We start from the raw sequence: 18856 nt of genomic DNA, 5'->3' as shown, positions 1-18856 counted from the left end.
ATTACTTACATCAGCAGTCACATTGATAAACCTAATCCATAACAACAGTCACATTGATAAACCTAATCCATAACAACAGTCACATTGATAAACCTAACCCATAACAACAGTCACATTGCTTACATCAGCAGTCACAAACAACAATACATGTAAAGATACACTATTTTAGCTAGCTAAATTTGCCCCCTAAAATGACGATTATTTTCAAACAAAGTTTACTATATTTTGACAAAGGAACATATACGTACAATTTGATATTACTTGTTATTTCTAAAAATTGTTGGAAATCCTAAGATATGAACATTTTCCCAGATTGTTAAATTCTGATGAGGTGCATATTTTCATATCATTTTACTGTCCACCCACATGGAGCAATTTCATGAGCGAGGTCATATTGCTACTACAAATATATTTCAAAGATAGGTCATTCGTAGAAAATTTACTCTTGTTCACAAAGTCCATCTATGTTTTTTGAAGTAAAACGGTTTCAGACTAAAAAGGACAGAGAAGTAAAGTGAAATTCATGGTGAACTTATGAGACTCCTGAAACACCATCATATCTATACATCTCTCCCCTTACAATGGCAGAGCATAAAACTTCAGACACCAGAAGTTCAATACACAATTGTTCCAAAGATTTTTCTCTCCTTCTTTGCTACAGTAATGTCCATTTATACAACTTACTGTTTATACATAAGAGCTGACTTTACATTTTTACTTGCAACAACCAGAAACTATCAAAATAGGCTAACTCTAAAACAGACATAATAATATAACCTAAGATTTTTTGTAGAAATGAGATAGAATGCAAATGAATTGTACGTGAAATTCGTGAAAAATTATACATTATTGAGAAATATTGTATATGTTAAGGACATATTGAACTTAGGACCCTTGTGTTACTAGTTAGGTGATCTAACCACTCTGTGACTCAGGCCGATATACAAAGTACGGTTATATTACTACAATGTAAAATTTAAACCTATTTCAGAAATTACACCAGAACTCTTCATATCAAGGAGATGAAAAAATAATTTTAAGAGAAAATGTCAGAAACGCCACATAAGTCCTGAACTTTATATGAATGGAAGAATAAAAAGGCACTTGACCTGTGTTAGATAAGTCTCTGTAGATCTGGTCAGTGAGACTGTGAAGGTCATTGTAGATCTGGTCAGTGAGACTGTGAAGGTCATTCAGCAAATATGAGACTTGTGAGCTCCAGCCCTCTGTATACTTGACCTTCTGATTACCACTAGTGCCGCAACAGGAAAGCAAACAAAAACAGGAAACAACCTCCTACAACAGAGTTGTAACGACACACTGCTCCGAAATGTCATATTCATTCTGATAGACTAATGATTTAATAAACGTTGACAGGAAAGAAAGGTCAGAAGGAATCTTTGAGGTGTTACCTTGGTTACGGAGCCAGATTGCAGTTCCTGATGGATACATTTCTCAATTCTACTCTGTAAAGAATATATAATATGACGCAATCAAGATTTCATAATTCATCTGTACAGATATAGCATGATGCGATCAAGATTTCATAACTCATCTGTAAAGATCTTATCTTTTAATTTCTTTCTTTTGTTTTTTGTTTGTTTTTTTCTTTTCCTATAAAAGCTAGAACTACCCATACAAGACTAATACAGAGCACATTGGATGGTGGAAAATAGTGAATTTGTAATCAATGAAGAATAAATGATTTTCAGAATATACCATGAACAATGACAACATGACACATACACCTCTATCAATATGGTAAAAAAAATCCACAGTTTTCTCGAATGTTAAGAAATCTCAAACAAAATAGCAGGTGCACAACTTCATTTTTCTTATAAGATATACACAAAGTTTTAATTAAATCTGTTTTTTGGCGTTAAAGATGCATCTGTATTCTGGACAAATTAAGTGTATGGACAGAAAGACAATGTGATTCCAATATACCACCACCCCCAAAATTTGTTTGCGGGGGTGTAATCATATTCACAGACAGATGGACAGAGGACACAATGATTCCATTGTATAATGGAGTCATCGTATCCTCTCCTTAACTTATGCGGCAGGCTCTATGAGAGAACTTATCATTACAAAATCTAAAACTAAATGACACAGTCCATAAAGTTGAAAAAGAAATATCCATAATTTCCTTCAATGTTAAAAAATCTCATAATTTCCTTCAATGTTAAAAAATCTCAATCAAAATTGCAGGTGCACACCTTTACAATTCATATAAGATATACACAAAGTTCTAATCCTCTGGACAATCAAGTGTATGGTGGACAGATAGCCTGATGCAGAGAAGAACGGACGAGCCGACAAACAGATGGACAAGGTGATTCCAGTATATGTCCCCTAACCTTTGTTCAGAAGGGGAGGGGGGTTTACAATGAATTACATGTACACTTCATCTAGCAGATGATACAATAAGCTTCCAAAATCCTTTATATACTGCTGTCTGGTCAACCATCCACTTTATCAAAATATGATGAAATAAAACTTTCTACCCTATGGCCCACAGATGTTTATATGTCACCATTAAGTATTACACACGCGCAATAATTTTTTTTAGAATCGATTAGTGATTGTCTATAGGTGGTTTGTTTACATAATTATATTAAAACAATTAAGATAATGAACATTGAGAGTGTATTCCTTTGTTCCAGTGACAATCCCCCCCCCCCCCCCAACTTCTGCTCATTCAAGCATGATTTACAAACATTTCCAGTAGTATCCAATAAAAGCACTTTAATTCACAGTGTGCACCTTAATAAGCTTTGTAACCAATCCAGATTTTAAACCTGCCACCTTTTCCCCACGTTTTGACCATAACTGACTTTCCATTTTCTTTCCATATCTGGTCACAACAAAATTTGACAGACTTTATATTTGTAGACCTGTAACATGTCTATTGTAATATTTCAGAGTACGACAGTTTATAAAACAGGGACTACCAACAGAAAACATGTCAGTAGAAAAGGTTACAGCTCACGAAGTCAAAGTGGATGCTTGCATGCATCAGTTTGATACATTGTACCTTTAACTTGCAGTTCCTGAGATTTTAGATTTTTTTAAATCTACAGTTGAACTTCAGTATCTCAAACACGGATATCTCGAATACCATGGATATGTCAAAGCGATTCAAAGTCCCAACCACTTATTCTTTAAGTATTTTATCCTTGATATCTCGAATTCTTGGATATCTCAACGTTTTTTCTTGGTCCCATCTAGTTCAAGATAACGAGGTTGAATTGTATTTTTATGTAAAACTTTAAATCTCTACTGCTGCCTCACCCTGGTCCTAATGTTCCTAATCTGAAGAAATCTGTATCTAGGCTACAAAGATACAAGGATTCAAAGCTTTCATCAAAGTTTTAATTTCATGAACCCTTCGTATTTTGCACCATTATCTCCCATTGGAAAGGAACATGGTTCTATTTCTGAAGCTTGAATCTTCTTTACCCAAGGATATTTTATGTAAAGTTTCATTGAAATTGGCTGAGTGATTCTGGAGAAGAAGTGGAAAACTTGAAAAGGTAACTACAACAACAGATGACTAACAAATTCTGATAAGAAAAACTCACTTTGGTAGGTTTAGAAAAGATTTACTGTACAAAAACTGACAACACCACAATTTATCGATAATTTGGAGTGATCAAATTAGTTAATTTGGAGTGATCATATTAGTTAATTTGGAGTGATCATATTAGTTAATTTGGAGTGATCATATTAGTTAACACGGCTGGTCAGCGTGTTGTTACTCACAAAATATCTATGAATAATGCGTTTAAGTACTGGGATAATAGTCCTACATCATATGAAATTCCTATTAATAAAAGAGCGAGACATACCTTGAATGGTCCACAGACGGTACTATAGTGGGTGATGCAGGCGTTCAGAACGGCAATGGACTGTCTCTTCCACTGAAAATGAAACCACATCTGTAACAGCTGTTTATATAAAAACTACCAAAAATTATAAATAATTTACAAATTGGAGATTTTGTAAGAGCAGATGCAAGTTTGTATGGAGTCGTTATCATAAGAGGCCCATGAGCCACATCACTCACCTGAGCAGTTGTAGCTCTCCACATAAAACTTTAAACCCATTCCAACACTTACTGGGAACATAAAACTTGAGAAAAGCTCACATTTAGTCTTAAGTTTCGCTTTTTCACCATATGTTCCTTTAATATTGTGAGATCGAGATCGACAGTAAGCTCGCCTTGAAGTTCAAACCCCTATTGGTAATCCAAGGTTCATGCTGTACACTCTATACTAAACAAGAGATGTTTTTACGACATGTATCCCCAACCTTCCCTCAAATCTCAGTATACAGTACTACACAGTGATGAATTTGCTTGGTGAAAGTACAGGCATGAAATCTGTGAGGTAAAGTGATTTCCTGTTACATGTGAGGCACACTTCAAACATGTCCAGCCTGGTATTACGACTCAGTTCAACACAGTGCAAACGCATGATTTTCACCTGATCCCACCGCAGTGCAGAAAGTAAGATATCCCAATGGCACATTGCAAAACTAAGATTTCTACCTGACCCCCAGCTCAATGTAAAATTGAAAGATTTCCATTACATGAATTACATATCTAAACTCTGAGGCCTGATCAAATTAGAACCCCTAACTCATGGAGCACACGTTTCTAAATCTTATTAGATGCTTCCATTTCCCTTATCACAATTCAATTTATAGTTTAGTTGTTCGTTGTCAAAAACAAAAGCAAAACAATTCTAAAATAAATATAAGGGAGTCTAAATGTCACAAATTTTAATCTCTCGAGGTTCTTGATCTCTTCAAAGTAATCTCACAGTCCCAATTTTTTCTCCTACATAAATATGTAGATTTACTCTTGTTCTCTTGATCTTTTGAAACTTTTACATACTCCTAACTATTTCTTAATTATCTCCCTTTAGAACAGATCATGACTTCAGCTAAGCAAACATGGCTTTTCTTCATGCAGCACCCGGATATTTTGTAAAAAGTTTGGATAAAATTGGCCCTATGCTTTTTTAGGAATGAAAATGTGAAAATTTAACCAAGGTCTCAACCACGTCAATAAACAACAGAAAATATGAGTCTCGACCATGTCAACAATCAAATTAAAATCAAGACTTCTTAGAAGATCTGACACACGACTATGAGGCATGTTCATGTGAACTTTATGTTAGCCAATCAGCGCGTTGCTTATCGGTGTTCACAATTCAAGGAAAATGGCTGCAATTCTTTGGTTTGAAAGAAAACACATCGCACTAGATGTGATGTCACAATGCACAATTTACAACGACTGGCGTTATTCCTCACGTCAATTAAGTAAACCATCTTGAAAACTATTCAAATATCCCATCGCTATTCATACATAAATCGCAATTCACAATTAATTTGATTTGGGTGTATTTTACATCATATGTTTTGTTGTTTGTATAAACGGAATAGATTAGGCATTATTGCGAAAGTTTAAAATTCCTTATGTGAGAATACACAATTTTATAGTGTAGAATAAACTTCGTGGAAGAGAGATTACTGCAACTTGTTAACAAATTGCCGGGAACTACCTAAATAGCCATCATTGTCTGTATGGCCCAATCTGACTGAATGATAGTTCTCATGAATATTCCAAGCGAAAGGTCATGCAGATGTGACCCCCTATGGGGTTATGTTAGATCCTATTGTAGCAATTGTGAGCAAATCTTAGAATTTGATTTTAATTACATTGACACGTCAACAGACAACAGAAAAATGTGAAAAGTTAACCAAGGTCTCGATCACATCAACAGACAACAGAAAAATTTGTATCAATAAAGCTCAATTGAGCCTTTGGCTCATACGAGCTAAAAAGACAAAAAGTAACTGAAGATTATCATCTAATACCTTATTATGTTATAATGAAATCAGAAATACTAAAAAAGGCAATACATCACAAATCACATTGTAACACAGTAAGTCAGTCTACATTACAAAATAAAGTGATACGTTCAAAATATATCCATTCAACAACTTAAGACACATGTATACCTCAGAGGAGGCTACCAAAACCAGAGGAATGACAAATTCTATTTTAAACATGTATACCTCGGAAGAGGCTACCAAAACCAGAGGAATGACAAATTCTATTTTAAACATGTATACCTCGGAAGAGGCTACCAAAACCAGAGGAATCAGCTGAGGAACAAAGTTCTGCATGGATTTCCTCGTTGTTAGGAGACTAGTGGACACTTTAATGAGCTGACAACAGACATGGCAGGTCAGCTTCAGAACAACAGCAGGCTCCCGGGACTACAAATAACAACAGTTATTGATCAAATAAACAAATCACAACAGTTATTGATGAAATCAACAAATCACAACAGTTATTGATGAAATTTTCATTTTTGAAAATACTTGAGAGTATGAATTGCAACACTTCATGGCCGTATACTTCATGAAGCACTAATGATGCTGTGAAGTTTATTTCTTATAGTTATACATCTTCCCTAGCCAACGGTTTACAATCCGCTCCACTTCTCTACAACCCTTGGCTGCATTAGCATCATTTCCGTGTCAACAATTTATATATTACAACAAATCTGTTTTTCTGAATTTATCTAAAATTATAAGTTATGAAAGTAAGTTTTACTGTTTTATACGATATAAAGAAAGTTTTACTCATTCTATAAGATATAAAGAAAGTTGGAACAGTTTACACTTTTTTATAAACTGTCTCTTGGTTTATAATACGTAGACTCCCCAACTTACTTTATATCGTATAAAACGAGTAAAAATTACTTTATATCGTATAAAACGAGTAAAACTTACGTTATATCGTATAAAACGAGTAAAACTTACGTTATATCGTATAAAACGAGTAAAACTTACTTTATATCGTATAAAACGAGTAAAACTTACTTTATATCGTATAAAATGAGTAAAAATTACTTTATATCGTATAAAACGAGTAAAAATTACTTTATATTGTATAAAACGAGTAAAAATTACTTTCATTCCTTAATTCAAAAACACACGATATCCAAAGTACAATTTCTGTTTTCTTGAAATATTTTGTTTATATTTTTGGAAGCAGTATTCTCGATCATTCTTAAACATCACTCCATATTTTCATTATATTCCTTAATTATCCCTCTTGGGATTGAGAATAACCATTCTTTAGACAAACTGGAATCTGTTCAGCCTAACAATGCTTTGTAGCAAGTTATGTTGAAATTGACCCAGTGGTTCTTGAGAAAAAGTCGAACAGTTTACAATGATGACTCTGACAGACAACAGACATGCTTTGATCAGGTGAACTAAACATTATGAGATATCTTTGCCTAAGGTAACCTACAAGAAGAGTGCCTTTGACTCAGACTGACATAACACTCTGATCAAAAAGTGTTCACTCGTCTTTCTGGGTCATTTAAATCTGCTTCAAGAATCAAAAACAAAATCATACTACAGAAAAAGAAATTACCTGCAGTATCTGAGTGATCATACTACAGAAAAAGAAATTACCTGCAGTATCTGAGTGATAACTTTCAGCCAGGTAGCCATGTGCTGGTTTAAATCTTGTGTGTCACAACGACTGATAAGACAGGATAAAAGCAGCAAACCTCGCACCCTGTAAAAGTAAATATCTGTATGTACTAGTCCATCACATCACTACTGTATAAATCTGTATGTACTAGTTCATCACATCACTACTGTATAAATCTGTATGTACTAGTCCATCACATCACTACTGTATAAATCTGTATGTACTAGTCCATCACATCACTACTGTATAAATCTGTATGTACTAGTTCATCACATCACTACTGTATAAATCTGTATGTACTAGTTCATCACATCACTACTGTATAAATCTGTATGTACTAGTTCATCACATCACTACTGTATAAATCTGTATGCACTAGTTCATCACATCACTACTGTATAAATCTGTATGTACTAGTTCATCACATCACTACTGTATAAATCTGTACTAGTCCATCACATCACTACTGTATAAATCTGTATGTACTAGTTCATCACATCACTACTGTATAAATCTGTATGTACTAGTCCATCACATCACTACTGTATAAATCTGTATGTACTAGTCCAACACATCACTACTGTATAAATCTGTATGTACTAGTTCATCACATCACTACTGTATAAATCTGTATGTACTAGTTCATCACATCACTACTGTATAAATCTGTACTAGTCCATCACATCACTACTGTATAAATCTGTATGTACTTGTTCATCACATCACTACTGTATAAATCTGTACTAGTCCATCACATCACTACTGTATAAATCTGTATGTACTAGTTCATCACATCACTACTGTATAAATCTGTATGTACTAGTTCATCACATCACTACTGTATAAATCTGTATGTACTAGTCCATCACATCACTACTGTATACGGAGAAATATTCACACCCCATTTTATTTTTGGCCTTGTTGTCAACGGGCGAATTTAAAAATAAGGAAAAATCACAATTTCTCTTTAATCATTATCTAAATTAACAAAGTGAATAAAAAACAATATCTCAATTAGATATTGAAACTCATAGAATTTACCTTAGGACATGAGCTTGTAATGATAGTATTAAGCTTAATTCTAGTACCGAATTTCACCTTAAATTTCTTATCTTTTAAACCAATAACAAAGGCCGATTAATAATGTTTAAAGTGGTTAAACAATGTTTATAAAATTTATAACAATAATGTTTATAAAGGTTATAACAATAATGTTTATAAAGGTTAACAATAATGTTTATAAAGGTTAAATGTTTATGAAGGTTAACAATGTTCATGAAGGTTATATATATATTTTAAAGGCTAGCTCGTGAAAAGTTACCTATCACTGGCAGTATGGAGAAATGTGTGCATCTGTCCAATTGTATCCTGAAAGTTTGACTTCTGAAAAAAAAAACCAAAAACAATAATTATCATTAAGATTGCAAAAGTAAATTCTCCGAAAGTCCCACAACATAATCTGCCTCAATTAGATCTGTAAAGTTTTTATTTGTTACAAGCACAGTCCCAACCAGATAAAACACCTTACAGGATGCAAAAAGCAGACCATACATGTACCTCTGCTGTGTCTGTTTTCTGTCTGTTGTGTCTCTGTTTTGTGTCTGTTCTATGTCTGTTCTATGTCTGTTTTGTGTCTGTTCTATGTCTGTTTTATGTCTGTTTTGTGTCTGTTCTATGTCTGTTTTGTGTCTGTTCTATGTCTGTTTTGTGTCTGTTCTATGTCTGTTTTGTGTCTGTTTTGTGTCTGTTCTATGTCTGTTTTGTGTCTGTTCTATGTCTGTCCTGTGTCTGTTTTGTGTCTGTTCTCTGTCTGTCCTGTGTCTGTTCTCTGTCTGTCCTGTGTCTGTTCTATGTCTGTTTTATGTCTGTTCTATGTCTGTCCTGTGTCTGTTCTCTGTCTGTTCTCTGTCCGTTCTATGTCTATCCTGTGTCTGTTCTATGTCTGTTCTCTGTCCGTTCTATGTCTGTCCTGTGTCTGTTCTCTGTCTGTCCTGTGTCTGTTCTATGTCTGTTTTGTGTCTGTTCTATGTCTGTCCTGTGTCTGTTCTATGTCTGTCCTGTGTCTGTTTTATGTCTGTTCTATGTCTGTCCTATGTCTGTTCTGTGTCTGTTCTATGTCTGTTTTGTCTCTGTTCTATGTCTGTTTTGTGTCTGTTCTATGTCTGTTTTGTGTCTGTTCTCTGTTTTGTGTCTGTTCTATGTGTGTCCTGTGTCTGTTTTGTGTCTGTTCTATGTCTGTCCTGTGTCTGTTCTATGTCTGTTTTGTGTCTGTTCTCTGTTTTGTGTCTGTTCTCTGTACTATGTCTGTTTTGTGTCTGTTCTATGTCTGTCCTGTGTCTGTTCTCTGTCTGTTTTGTGTCTGTTCTATGTCTGTTTTATGTCCGACTCTGTTCTGTGTCCATTTTGTGTCTGTTATAGACCAGATTCAGCAGATCCAGCCATTTGTGTTTTTCCTCTAGCCTCATCTCCTCACTATTTCAAATTTACACTTGTGGCTACCATATGCTATTTAGCTATCTATAACATTGTATATTTATATATATAATGAATATATTTATTAATAAGATAACATAAGGTATAAGATATGTATATTCAATAATCACTAGTACTTGGTATTTACAGTTTACCACCAGTACAAGATACTTTTTTGACCACAACTCCTTCAATCATGAAATTTTATATGTGTCTATTTAGCTATCTATAACATTTAATATACAGTGGAGCCTTGGTAATCCGGACGCCATTAATCTGGACGCTTCACCTTCCGGACGATTTTTCTAGGGAACGGAATTTTTATACATTATTTTGCATCATTAATCCGGAAATTCGCGTTCCGGATCCAGACGGTCACTTTTTACTACAAAACGTTATAATGCATTGAAAATTGTACCGTTAATCCGGACGGTAATTTTGTTTAGGGAAGGTCTGTGTTGGACAATTTCAGCAAGGCGCAAATTATAAAGAAAACAAGCCAAACTGTCTAATTGAAGCGATTGCCTGTACCCTGTCAACACCTACCTATAATTAGGTGGTGTGTGATGATATGTCAATTAGATAGCACGTGCCAATCGAGACATGGTATTGCCAATTTTCGCACATAAGATTTTTATTGTGTGTAGTGTTGAATTTTGTAAATAAATCTGTAGCATATTATTTTATAGTCTTGATCAATAGCCTAATAGTATTAATAAATTAAACATCATGCTGTAATGATAATTTTTTTAACTGCTACACATATCAGTTGTATTGATTCGTAAATTGATTATCGGCTTATGTAAATCTAAATAGTGTAGATTATACTTCTAGATTCTGGATTTTATACTGTTGATTGGCGTGAAATATACATGTATGTTAATGCACATGTATACGTAGTAAGTTTTAAACGTTTAGAATGTCACGCATGTAGAATGTACCTGTGTACGATTAATTCTTGTTACGATGTTGTAGAGCTTTATTGCTTTCGAATTTTTAAACTCTGGGTAGAAGTGAGAAAATTGCCATTTTAAGGAAAATAACAATTAAATTTTGTATGTACCCGTAATGTTAGTTTCACCCGAGTTTGTTCTGTTATTATCGCATCATGAAAATAATAGGTGCGCGTGGCTAGATCAAAGCAGTAGTAGGCCTTGATATTACGAGCGTAAATGATTTTGTTCTCCCGATATTGGCTTGGATAATTATAGAGTAAGAAATATAAACTCTGGCAGATTGAATTTTGGTTAAAGAATGTTGTTAACTGACATGATAATCATGAAATTCTTATATCAACTTTGGACGATGAAGATTGTTTTAACAGACCACCAAACCCGTGAATCATGACATATGGAAATTACCGGCCTCTTTAAGAAGTAAAAGTGTGATGAAATGTTTGAAGTGTGAATGATTATATTAGTTACTAATGTAATGATTTATTTACTTATAGTTACATAAAGTGCTTCATTATTTGTTTTAGTGCATACGGTACACAGTTTTGTATATTTATTTGTTGGGCTCATATGCACAATGTAAGCACGGGCAAATACACTGAACACCGTACATTAGATTTTAGTGCTTTGAAATACATGTAAATGTTAACATTATCATAATTTATTTACTAATGCAAATGGTCAAATCCAATGATAGAATGTGTTTAATTGACTATGCATCAATAAAGTAGACATATATTGGTTACTTATGTAAAGATAGAAAATATGCGATTCAATTATCCGGACGCTTCATTTATCCAGACGATTTTGCTGGGAACCAAAGTGTCCGGATTAACGAGGCTCCACTGTAATTATATATATAATGAATATATTTATATATGTCTAGAGGACATATAGAAGAACATGACCTGAGGTAATTTTGGCCCATTAATAGTAATTTCAATCATTTATTTGGTAATTTCAGTATCCTTTGGACTCTATGGAGAGATTCTTATGGGTTGGAAACAGTGTGACCTTGCTAAAATACGATTATCCCTCCTCTTTAGCAAGCAAATACACATTATCATGAACTGGTGTTTTGTTGTTGAATAATTGTGACATACCTCAGTGTAGTGTGAATTGCCTCTATAAAATTGATAACACAGCCAAGAAATTTCATATCAATATATTGCTGCACAAGAGAGAAGGCTCAAATCCAATGCACATTGCGAGTACTTTTGTTTTGGTTTATATATTTGCAGTAGTATCAGACATCTTAGCACTTTTTCTTCTTTTACATGTGAAACACAATAGATGTACTTTTACGATGTATTTACTCTCGTTTAATAAGGATAATTTATTTTTGCGAGATCTCACTATAGGGGAAGTGTTCCCAACCTTTCTACAGGTACCATCTCGGAACACCTCCCCCCCCCCCCCCCCCCCATTCTTTTGAAATTTATTTTGATCCACCACTGCCTTTGTTGCCCTCACCCTAACGATGGAATTGTCAACATTAGTATCTGATACTGACGAGTAGTCCGAAATAGCTGATGTTTTTCTGATTTTGATATTTACCATGCCAGGAAAAAGGCATTCTTGGGCGGATTTTTTAAAAATACTTGTGAGCTGAATTTAATGTTAAACTCATAATTTCCAGTTTACGTAATGGCGCCGGTTCTGCCGTTTTCCTGGCACTGTAAATATCAAAATCAGAAAAAAGCCAGGAAAACGTCAGATCTTTCAGACTAACTGACAAGCTGCAGAAGGTATATAGTTGGACACTAAGCTAAGCCGACAATTTTATCAGTAAAGTGAAGAACAGCGAGAACAGACATGAAGCTTACTGACCAGTAGGGGCCATGTCTGTTTCTCGCTTTTATTTTACTTTTTTCCTTTACTGATAAAATTGACAACTCGGATGAGATTCGGCTTGGCCGAATATTTGGACCGACGCTTTCGGTGAAGGTGTCCGTCCAAATATTCAGCCAAGCCACAGGGGCAAATCACGAAATTTTTGTCTTATTAAAATATTCCATTGTCTATTCTATATTTACACAAGGGAGGAATCCGGAATCCCAAAAATCGGTAACTCAAATTTTCATTCGTCTCATTTTAATATTTCATGGACGTTAAATCTTACTATCCCGGGCTTGATCGATCGAGGAAAGATCAGAGTTTGTAAAAATACATAATATCTGTTTGCACCGGCAATAAATATGAAGAAGCAATGCATTCTCTGTTGTTTTCGAACCATAGGAGCTTTTTCTCAATTACCCAAAATAGAAAACATGTTCTTATTCGTCAATTCAATTGTCCATCAAACCCGAGCTCAAAGGCCTTTTGGTCACCTGAGTATCATATCCCATACATAGACCATGTATTTAGTTTTTCTCACACGTTTGAGAGGAGAGAACATTTTTTAAGATTGTCTACTGCTAAAAAAATTCCCTGTGCCTGCAACACCCGCGATCAAAACATTATGACCTGATAGTGTAGCATAAGAGCAAATTGAATTGACCAATGAGAACGCGTCTTCTATTTTAAGTGATTGAGGAAAAGTTCCTGTGGTTCAAAACGACTGAAAATGCATTGCATATTTATTGCCGGTTCAAACAAATATTAGGTATTTTTACATACTATGATCTTTCCTCGATCGATCAAGACTAGGCATGTCCTTCAAATATAAAATGGAGAAAAATGAAAATTTGAAGTAGCAATTTTTTTGGATTCCGGATTCCTCGCTTGTGTAAATATAGAATAGAGGGGGTCAATTCGTGACAAGCCCCTGTGGTCGAAAATACTTCAACAGGTTGGGAACACTTCCCCTAAAGCGAGATATTCTCGCTAAAACGCAATTATCCCTCTTTAGCAAGAGAGTAAACATTACCATAAACAGGTGTTTTAGGCATCTTTATTGAAAATAATGGCAAATCCCGGGCAACGCTAAATAAGTGCGACACATACTCAACACGACACAAATTGTTTCTATGGAATTGACAACACAGTCAAGAAATTGCATATCAAAGTTGCTGTGCAAGAGGGAAGCAGTCTGAAATCCAATACACATTGTGAGCGTTTTTGTTTTGATTAATATATTTGCAGAAGTATCATGCAGACACTTTAGCCCTTTCGCTTCTTTCACGTGAAACACGAAGAGATGTACTCAACAGTGTTTTTCTCGGTTGTACGGAATATATTTACTCTCGCTAGGGAGGGATAATCGCGTTTTAGCGAAAATATCTCGCTGTACCTGGGAAGTGTTCTCTAACTATGAAACTTGTTCAAGCCATCCTTGGACGGACACCATAAGCACGTTAAAAATAAGTAATTACAGCGTTGAAAACCTACATTGCGAATCTGTGTGTCATTTACTCTTCTTAATTGGAGAATCAGATCCTCATAAGACAAGGTTTTGTCACACAAGTTACGGAAAAGACTGTTCAGCGTGATATTCATGGAGGCCGCCATCTTTTCCTGCTAATGGTAAAATGAGTAACCTTGAGCTGAAGGAGTGTATATTGCAATAGATAAATGTAGTACGGTAGAAAGCCGAAAGACCGAAGTTTCCATGTCACATTTACACAATGAACTACGTGTGAATAAAACAGTTAAAATGGGTACTTATTTGGGGGATATAAAAGATGAGAACTGCAACCAAAAAAAAATTAAGAAGGGTTAGTTAGATGAATTGTTTTCGAGGAAAACCAATAAAGCAATCAATCCATCGTTAGGACTGTACTTGCCGTGGAAGGCGAAGATCTATATAACGAACAGTTATCAATCTCATGACTCCCAACAGGATTCTAAAAAATAGAGTTGTTGGGCAAACACGTAATCTCGGCTGAGTTGGATATTTGGATTGGCGCCTTTGCCGTCTAAATATTCAGCCGAGTCGAATCTTAACCGAGATTGGGCAAACACGATACCAGATTAGATATGCCAGAGGTGGGGTCAGGTGCCTAGGAAGAGTAAGCATCCACTGTCGACTTGTAACACCCACCGTGAGCCCTGTATCTTGATCAGGTAAATGAAATAATCCGTAGTCAAATTCAGTGTGCCAAGAACTGCCTAACAATCGCTATGAAACACGTCAGACAGCATTTGACCCAATCATAGGTTATACTGGCAAACTAAATCATTATAACGACCATAGAACTTGCGAAATACTGACTTTAAACGAGATTGTTGAAACCCCTGTGACATCAAATTGTTTGTCAGTAGCCTGCCTTGATTTAAAAACTGATCATACGTAGAACAAGCTCTTGTGTATCGAATCAGCTGAGAGATATAAACACCACATGCAGGTGATATTGGAATATTGCTACATGAATATGGGAAGTTGACGATGGAGAAGCTGAGGTCATAAAGATGAGTTGTTAGTTTGTCGTTAACATCAACGTTCAGTAAAATATCTAATTATGGAGCAGCTGCGGAAGACTCTGTGGTGTCTTTTATTTTAAGTTCATTGGGATATATCGAATTGACATGTGAATGAAAATGATAATCATTAACAGATAAAATGTCGTTGACACATCTACAAATCGAGTTGAAGACGACAATATATTTTTTCTTCTAATGTAGAAACTTTTGAATAAATTCTGCCTCGTAAGAATATTAAAACAGGTCAGCTAACAAAGGAACATAATATGTGCCTATGGGAATTCCAACAGACTGTCGGAAGATTTGATCAACAAAGATATTGTCGATGAGGAACTTCGGCATCTTTTTAATATTTCCGTGCACAGGCACTTGTTTCTGTAAATGACTTATGGCCTCTGTATACTAATAACAACACGTGTTGTTATTAGTATACAAAGGTCATAAGTCATTTACAGAAACAAGTGCCTGTGTTTCCGTGCTCAGAATCATAGTGGTGTTTAACAAGGTAATTTTTTGGTAACTGATCACAAGATATTTACTAGATTTATTGGAGAGGCAACTGTCTATAATGTGTTTTTTTTTAAAGGTATATTTAATTGAATACGTCTGAAGTTTCTCCCTCAGAGCATTTAATATTTTCGTGAGGGGCAAAGATAGGGGCTTAGTAGAACATTTACTGGATCCAGCAAAGTATCGTTGTTTGTAAAGGTTTTTATGAAATTTAGGGATCCATCATAGGTACGTTAACTCATATTCATTCGTCCCATTGACTGGGATATTAAATGTGTTTAAAACTGAAGCATGATTTTGAAGAATTTCATCTTTTGAAAAGGCAGTTGAAGTATAAGTACGATTAATTAAAAGCCGAGTTTGTTTGAAATACAACTGAGCTTCACAAAGACAATGACTGTGATTACAAGCTTTGTCAGCAGGAACCAAAGCCTATTCCTTGTGTAACCTATCTAACTCGTTATAACTTCTGGTTGACTAAACACAGAAGTATAGATGGTACGCACCTTTGTTTTGATGTTTTGTTTGTATAAAAAGTTCTGAACCCGAATACAAGGAATTAATTTGAAGACAAGTTCAAATGATCATTGGACTCACATGTATCCGTGGCGTTGAATTTACACGAGTCTTACAACTCCAATATCGACCAAACATACGGGATTTAATAAATATACAAGTTGTAAATAATAACTAAATCTAAACTTGTTCTTTCTCCTGTATTTGGTACAGCGTCACTCACTGCGCGTATTATTTATAAAACATCGTCAAAATATAGTCATGGTAATCGTCATAAATAATTAAAAACGACCGAGATTTTCAACTTTTAAAAGAGTTTGAATGTAGCTGTACGTGTAGATAGTATTACAGTACCGCGTCATTAAAGGAGTTTGAATGTAGCTGTACGTTTAGATAGTATTACAGTACCGCGTCATTATAAGAGTTTGATGATATTACAGTACCGCGTCAAACTTGACAAGAAGGCAAATGTACAACACTCTTTTCAGATGAAAATGTCTGAAAATTATCGGCTTTTTGTTGTTATTCGTTGTTTGTTTTGTTGTTGTTGTTTGTCATGAATTGAATGTAATAATAAGAGTGCGGTGTTTTCGTTAAAAAATAAGCTGTTTTAAGATGAGATTATCATAATATTATACACCCTATTGTGTCACAAAACGTAACACGTACTTTGGGATTTTGGGGGGAATTATCAATTAATAAAGTTGGGAGATAAGCAATCATTTACCCCGGAGATATCCTATTATATCTTATCAATTAGCAGTCTCCGGGGGGGGGGGGGGGGGGGGGGGGTGTTTAAACACTTGATGGTTTTTAAGAACAAATATCAAGTTAAACATGAAAGAAAATATGCGTTCATACTTAAAAGGAAAATTAAATTGCATTTACTAAATGGATCTTCTATTGAAATTACAAATTCTCTACCGCAGCGAGAGAATTTTTAGAATTTCGCAGCGAGAGAATTTTTAGAACTTTGCAACAAGATAATTTTTAGAACTTCGCAGCGAGAGAATTTTTAGGACTTTGGCGGAACTTGTATACCTTTGCCATCCGCCCCCCCCCCCCCCCCCCCCCAAATCTTGCAATTATTTAAACAGGTTTATCTAATTTCATTAATGTTATGTACAGTATTTTGAAATAATCACTTACCTAAACCAATGAAAAGTACAGCCATGTACAGGTTATATATATATATATATAGAGAGAGAGAGAGAGAGAGAGAGAGAGAGAGAGAGAGAGAGAGAGAGTATGCAATAACATGATGTAAAGAGCATGCAATAATATGATGTAATTAGCTTACATGTAGTAAAAACATAAATCATTTCTACATTAAACAATTGTTTAGGAAAATTGTATAATAGAAACAAATTCATAGCTGAAGAGGGAATGGATTCATAATGAATTCAAACTGTCACTAGACCAAAAGCAGTCAGGCTGTTAGGCCTACATATTGATTTTGTGTTGACCACGGATCACTCCGTCTACCTGATTAAGATACAGGACTCACGGCAGATGCGACCGGTTGACAGGGAATGTTTACTACTCCCAGATACTAGATCCCACCTCTAGTGTGTTCATAATAATAATAATAAATAATAATAATAATATCCTATATAATGCCCCACCTCTCTGTGTTCAAAGGTCTACGATTACCCTAGTATCTGTAGGATTTATCAGATTGATCACTGTATGTCATCTTCATCCCCCCCCCATTCCCATACAACCCTACATAAAGTAGGAAAAATGTTTGGTTTTTTTTAAAAAATAAGACAGAGGACTTTTTAAAAAAATAAATGCATAATCTCTTTTATACTTATCACACTTGTTGAACATAATGCACTAATGAATTAAACAATTTTAAAAAAAAGTGTATGTTGGAAAGTTATAACCTGGATACTCTTTCTGAGGCTTGAAAGGATTTTTTAAGATAATTTTCACCATGCTTTTCAATTATCACACTTTAAATGGGGATATGTCCCTTGATTTGAATAGAATAAATCTTTATGCAGCTTCAATGTTAAATGCCAGTATAATTCATTAAAGTTCTAGAACTATTTTCTGAATGGGTCCTTGTTATTGTTATGCATAGACATTTGCATTTTACATTAGTGTAGGAGGAAGCTGGAGTGCCTTGATTTCTGACCACTCCACCCTCTCACACACAACCACTATCCATAGCTCTTCTTCTCAAACTACATAAGTATATCATATTCATCACATGTTTACTCCTTTATCCAATGGATATCACCCATTACATCAATTTAATTATTACCCCATGTTTTCCTACCCCATTTGTGATGTTGCAAAACAAACAACAAGCTTGTTTACAAAATGTCAGGACCAAAATTCCCAACAATACAGTAATGTAAATGAATAACCTGGGTAAAAGGGGGGGGGGGGGGTAACATGTGGTAAAAAGAATTTCCCATGATTTGATTTGATTTATATTCCACTCGTATGTTTCTACCCCTCTCTAAATGGAATATCTACCTAGTGCACATCATCAATCTATAAGTCT

The 18856-nt window shown here is 34.8% G+C and overlaps 1 protein-coding gene across 3 annotated transcripts in view; it reads right to left on the bottom strand.

Annotated features, from left to right (window-relative positions):
• LOC125659632 (proline-, glutamic acid- and leucine-rich protein 1-like) overlaps window positions 1-14422 on the bottom strand; it is a 31172-nt gene extending 16750 nt beyond the window's left edge. The window contains exons 1-7 of one of the 3 annotated variants that reach the window (XR_008798670.1): window positions 14281-14401; window positions 8847-8908; window positions 7504-7609; window positions 6145-6291; window positions 3852-3923; window positions 1413-1466; window positions 1110-1296 (exon numbers count right to left, since the gene is read on the bottom strand). Coding sequence is in view for 2 of the 3 variants with exons in the window: in XM_048891367.2 (XP_048747324.2) it covers window positions 1110-1296; window positions 1413-1466; window positions 3852-3923; window positions 6145-6291; window positions 7504-7609; window positions 8847-8908; window positions 14281-14400 (748 nt within the window). In the remaining variant the exon portion in view is untranslated. Of the gene's footprint in view, window positions 1-1109; window positions 1297-1412; window positions 1467-3851; window positions 3924-6144; window positions 6292-7503; window positions 7610-8846; window positions 8909-14280 lie in introns of all 3 variants that reach the window. The other 2 variants (XM_048891367.2, XM_048891368.2) reach the window with 2 other exon arrangements.
• Window positions 14423-18856: the final 4434 nt, after the last annotated feature.

This window comes from Ostrea edulis, chromosome 9 (assembly GCF_947568905.1).
Source record: "Ostrea edulis chromosome 9, xbOstEdul1.1, whole genome shotgun sequence".
Classification (NCBI taxonomy): Eukaryota; Metazoa; Mollusca; class Bivalvia; order Ostreida; family Ostreidae; genus Ostrea; species Ostrea edulis.
Note: the sequence above shows the minus strand (reverse complement) of the source record. Positions and strands in the feature narration are given on the sequence as shown.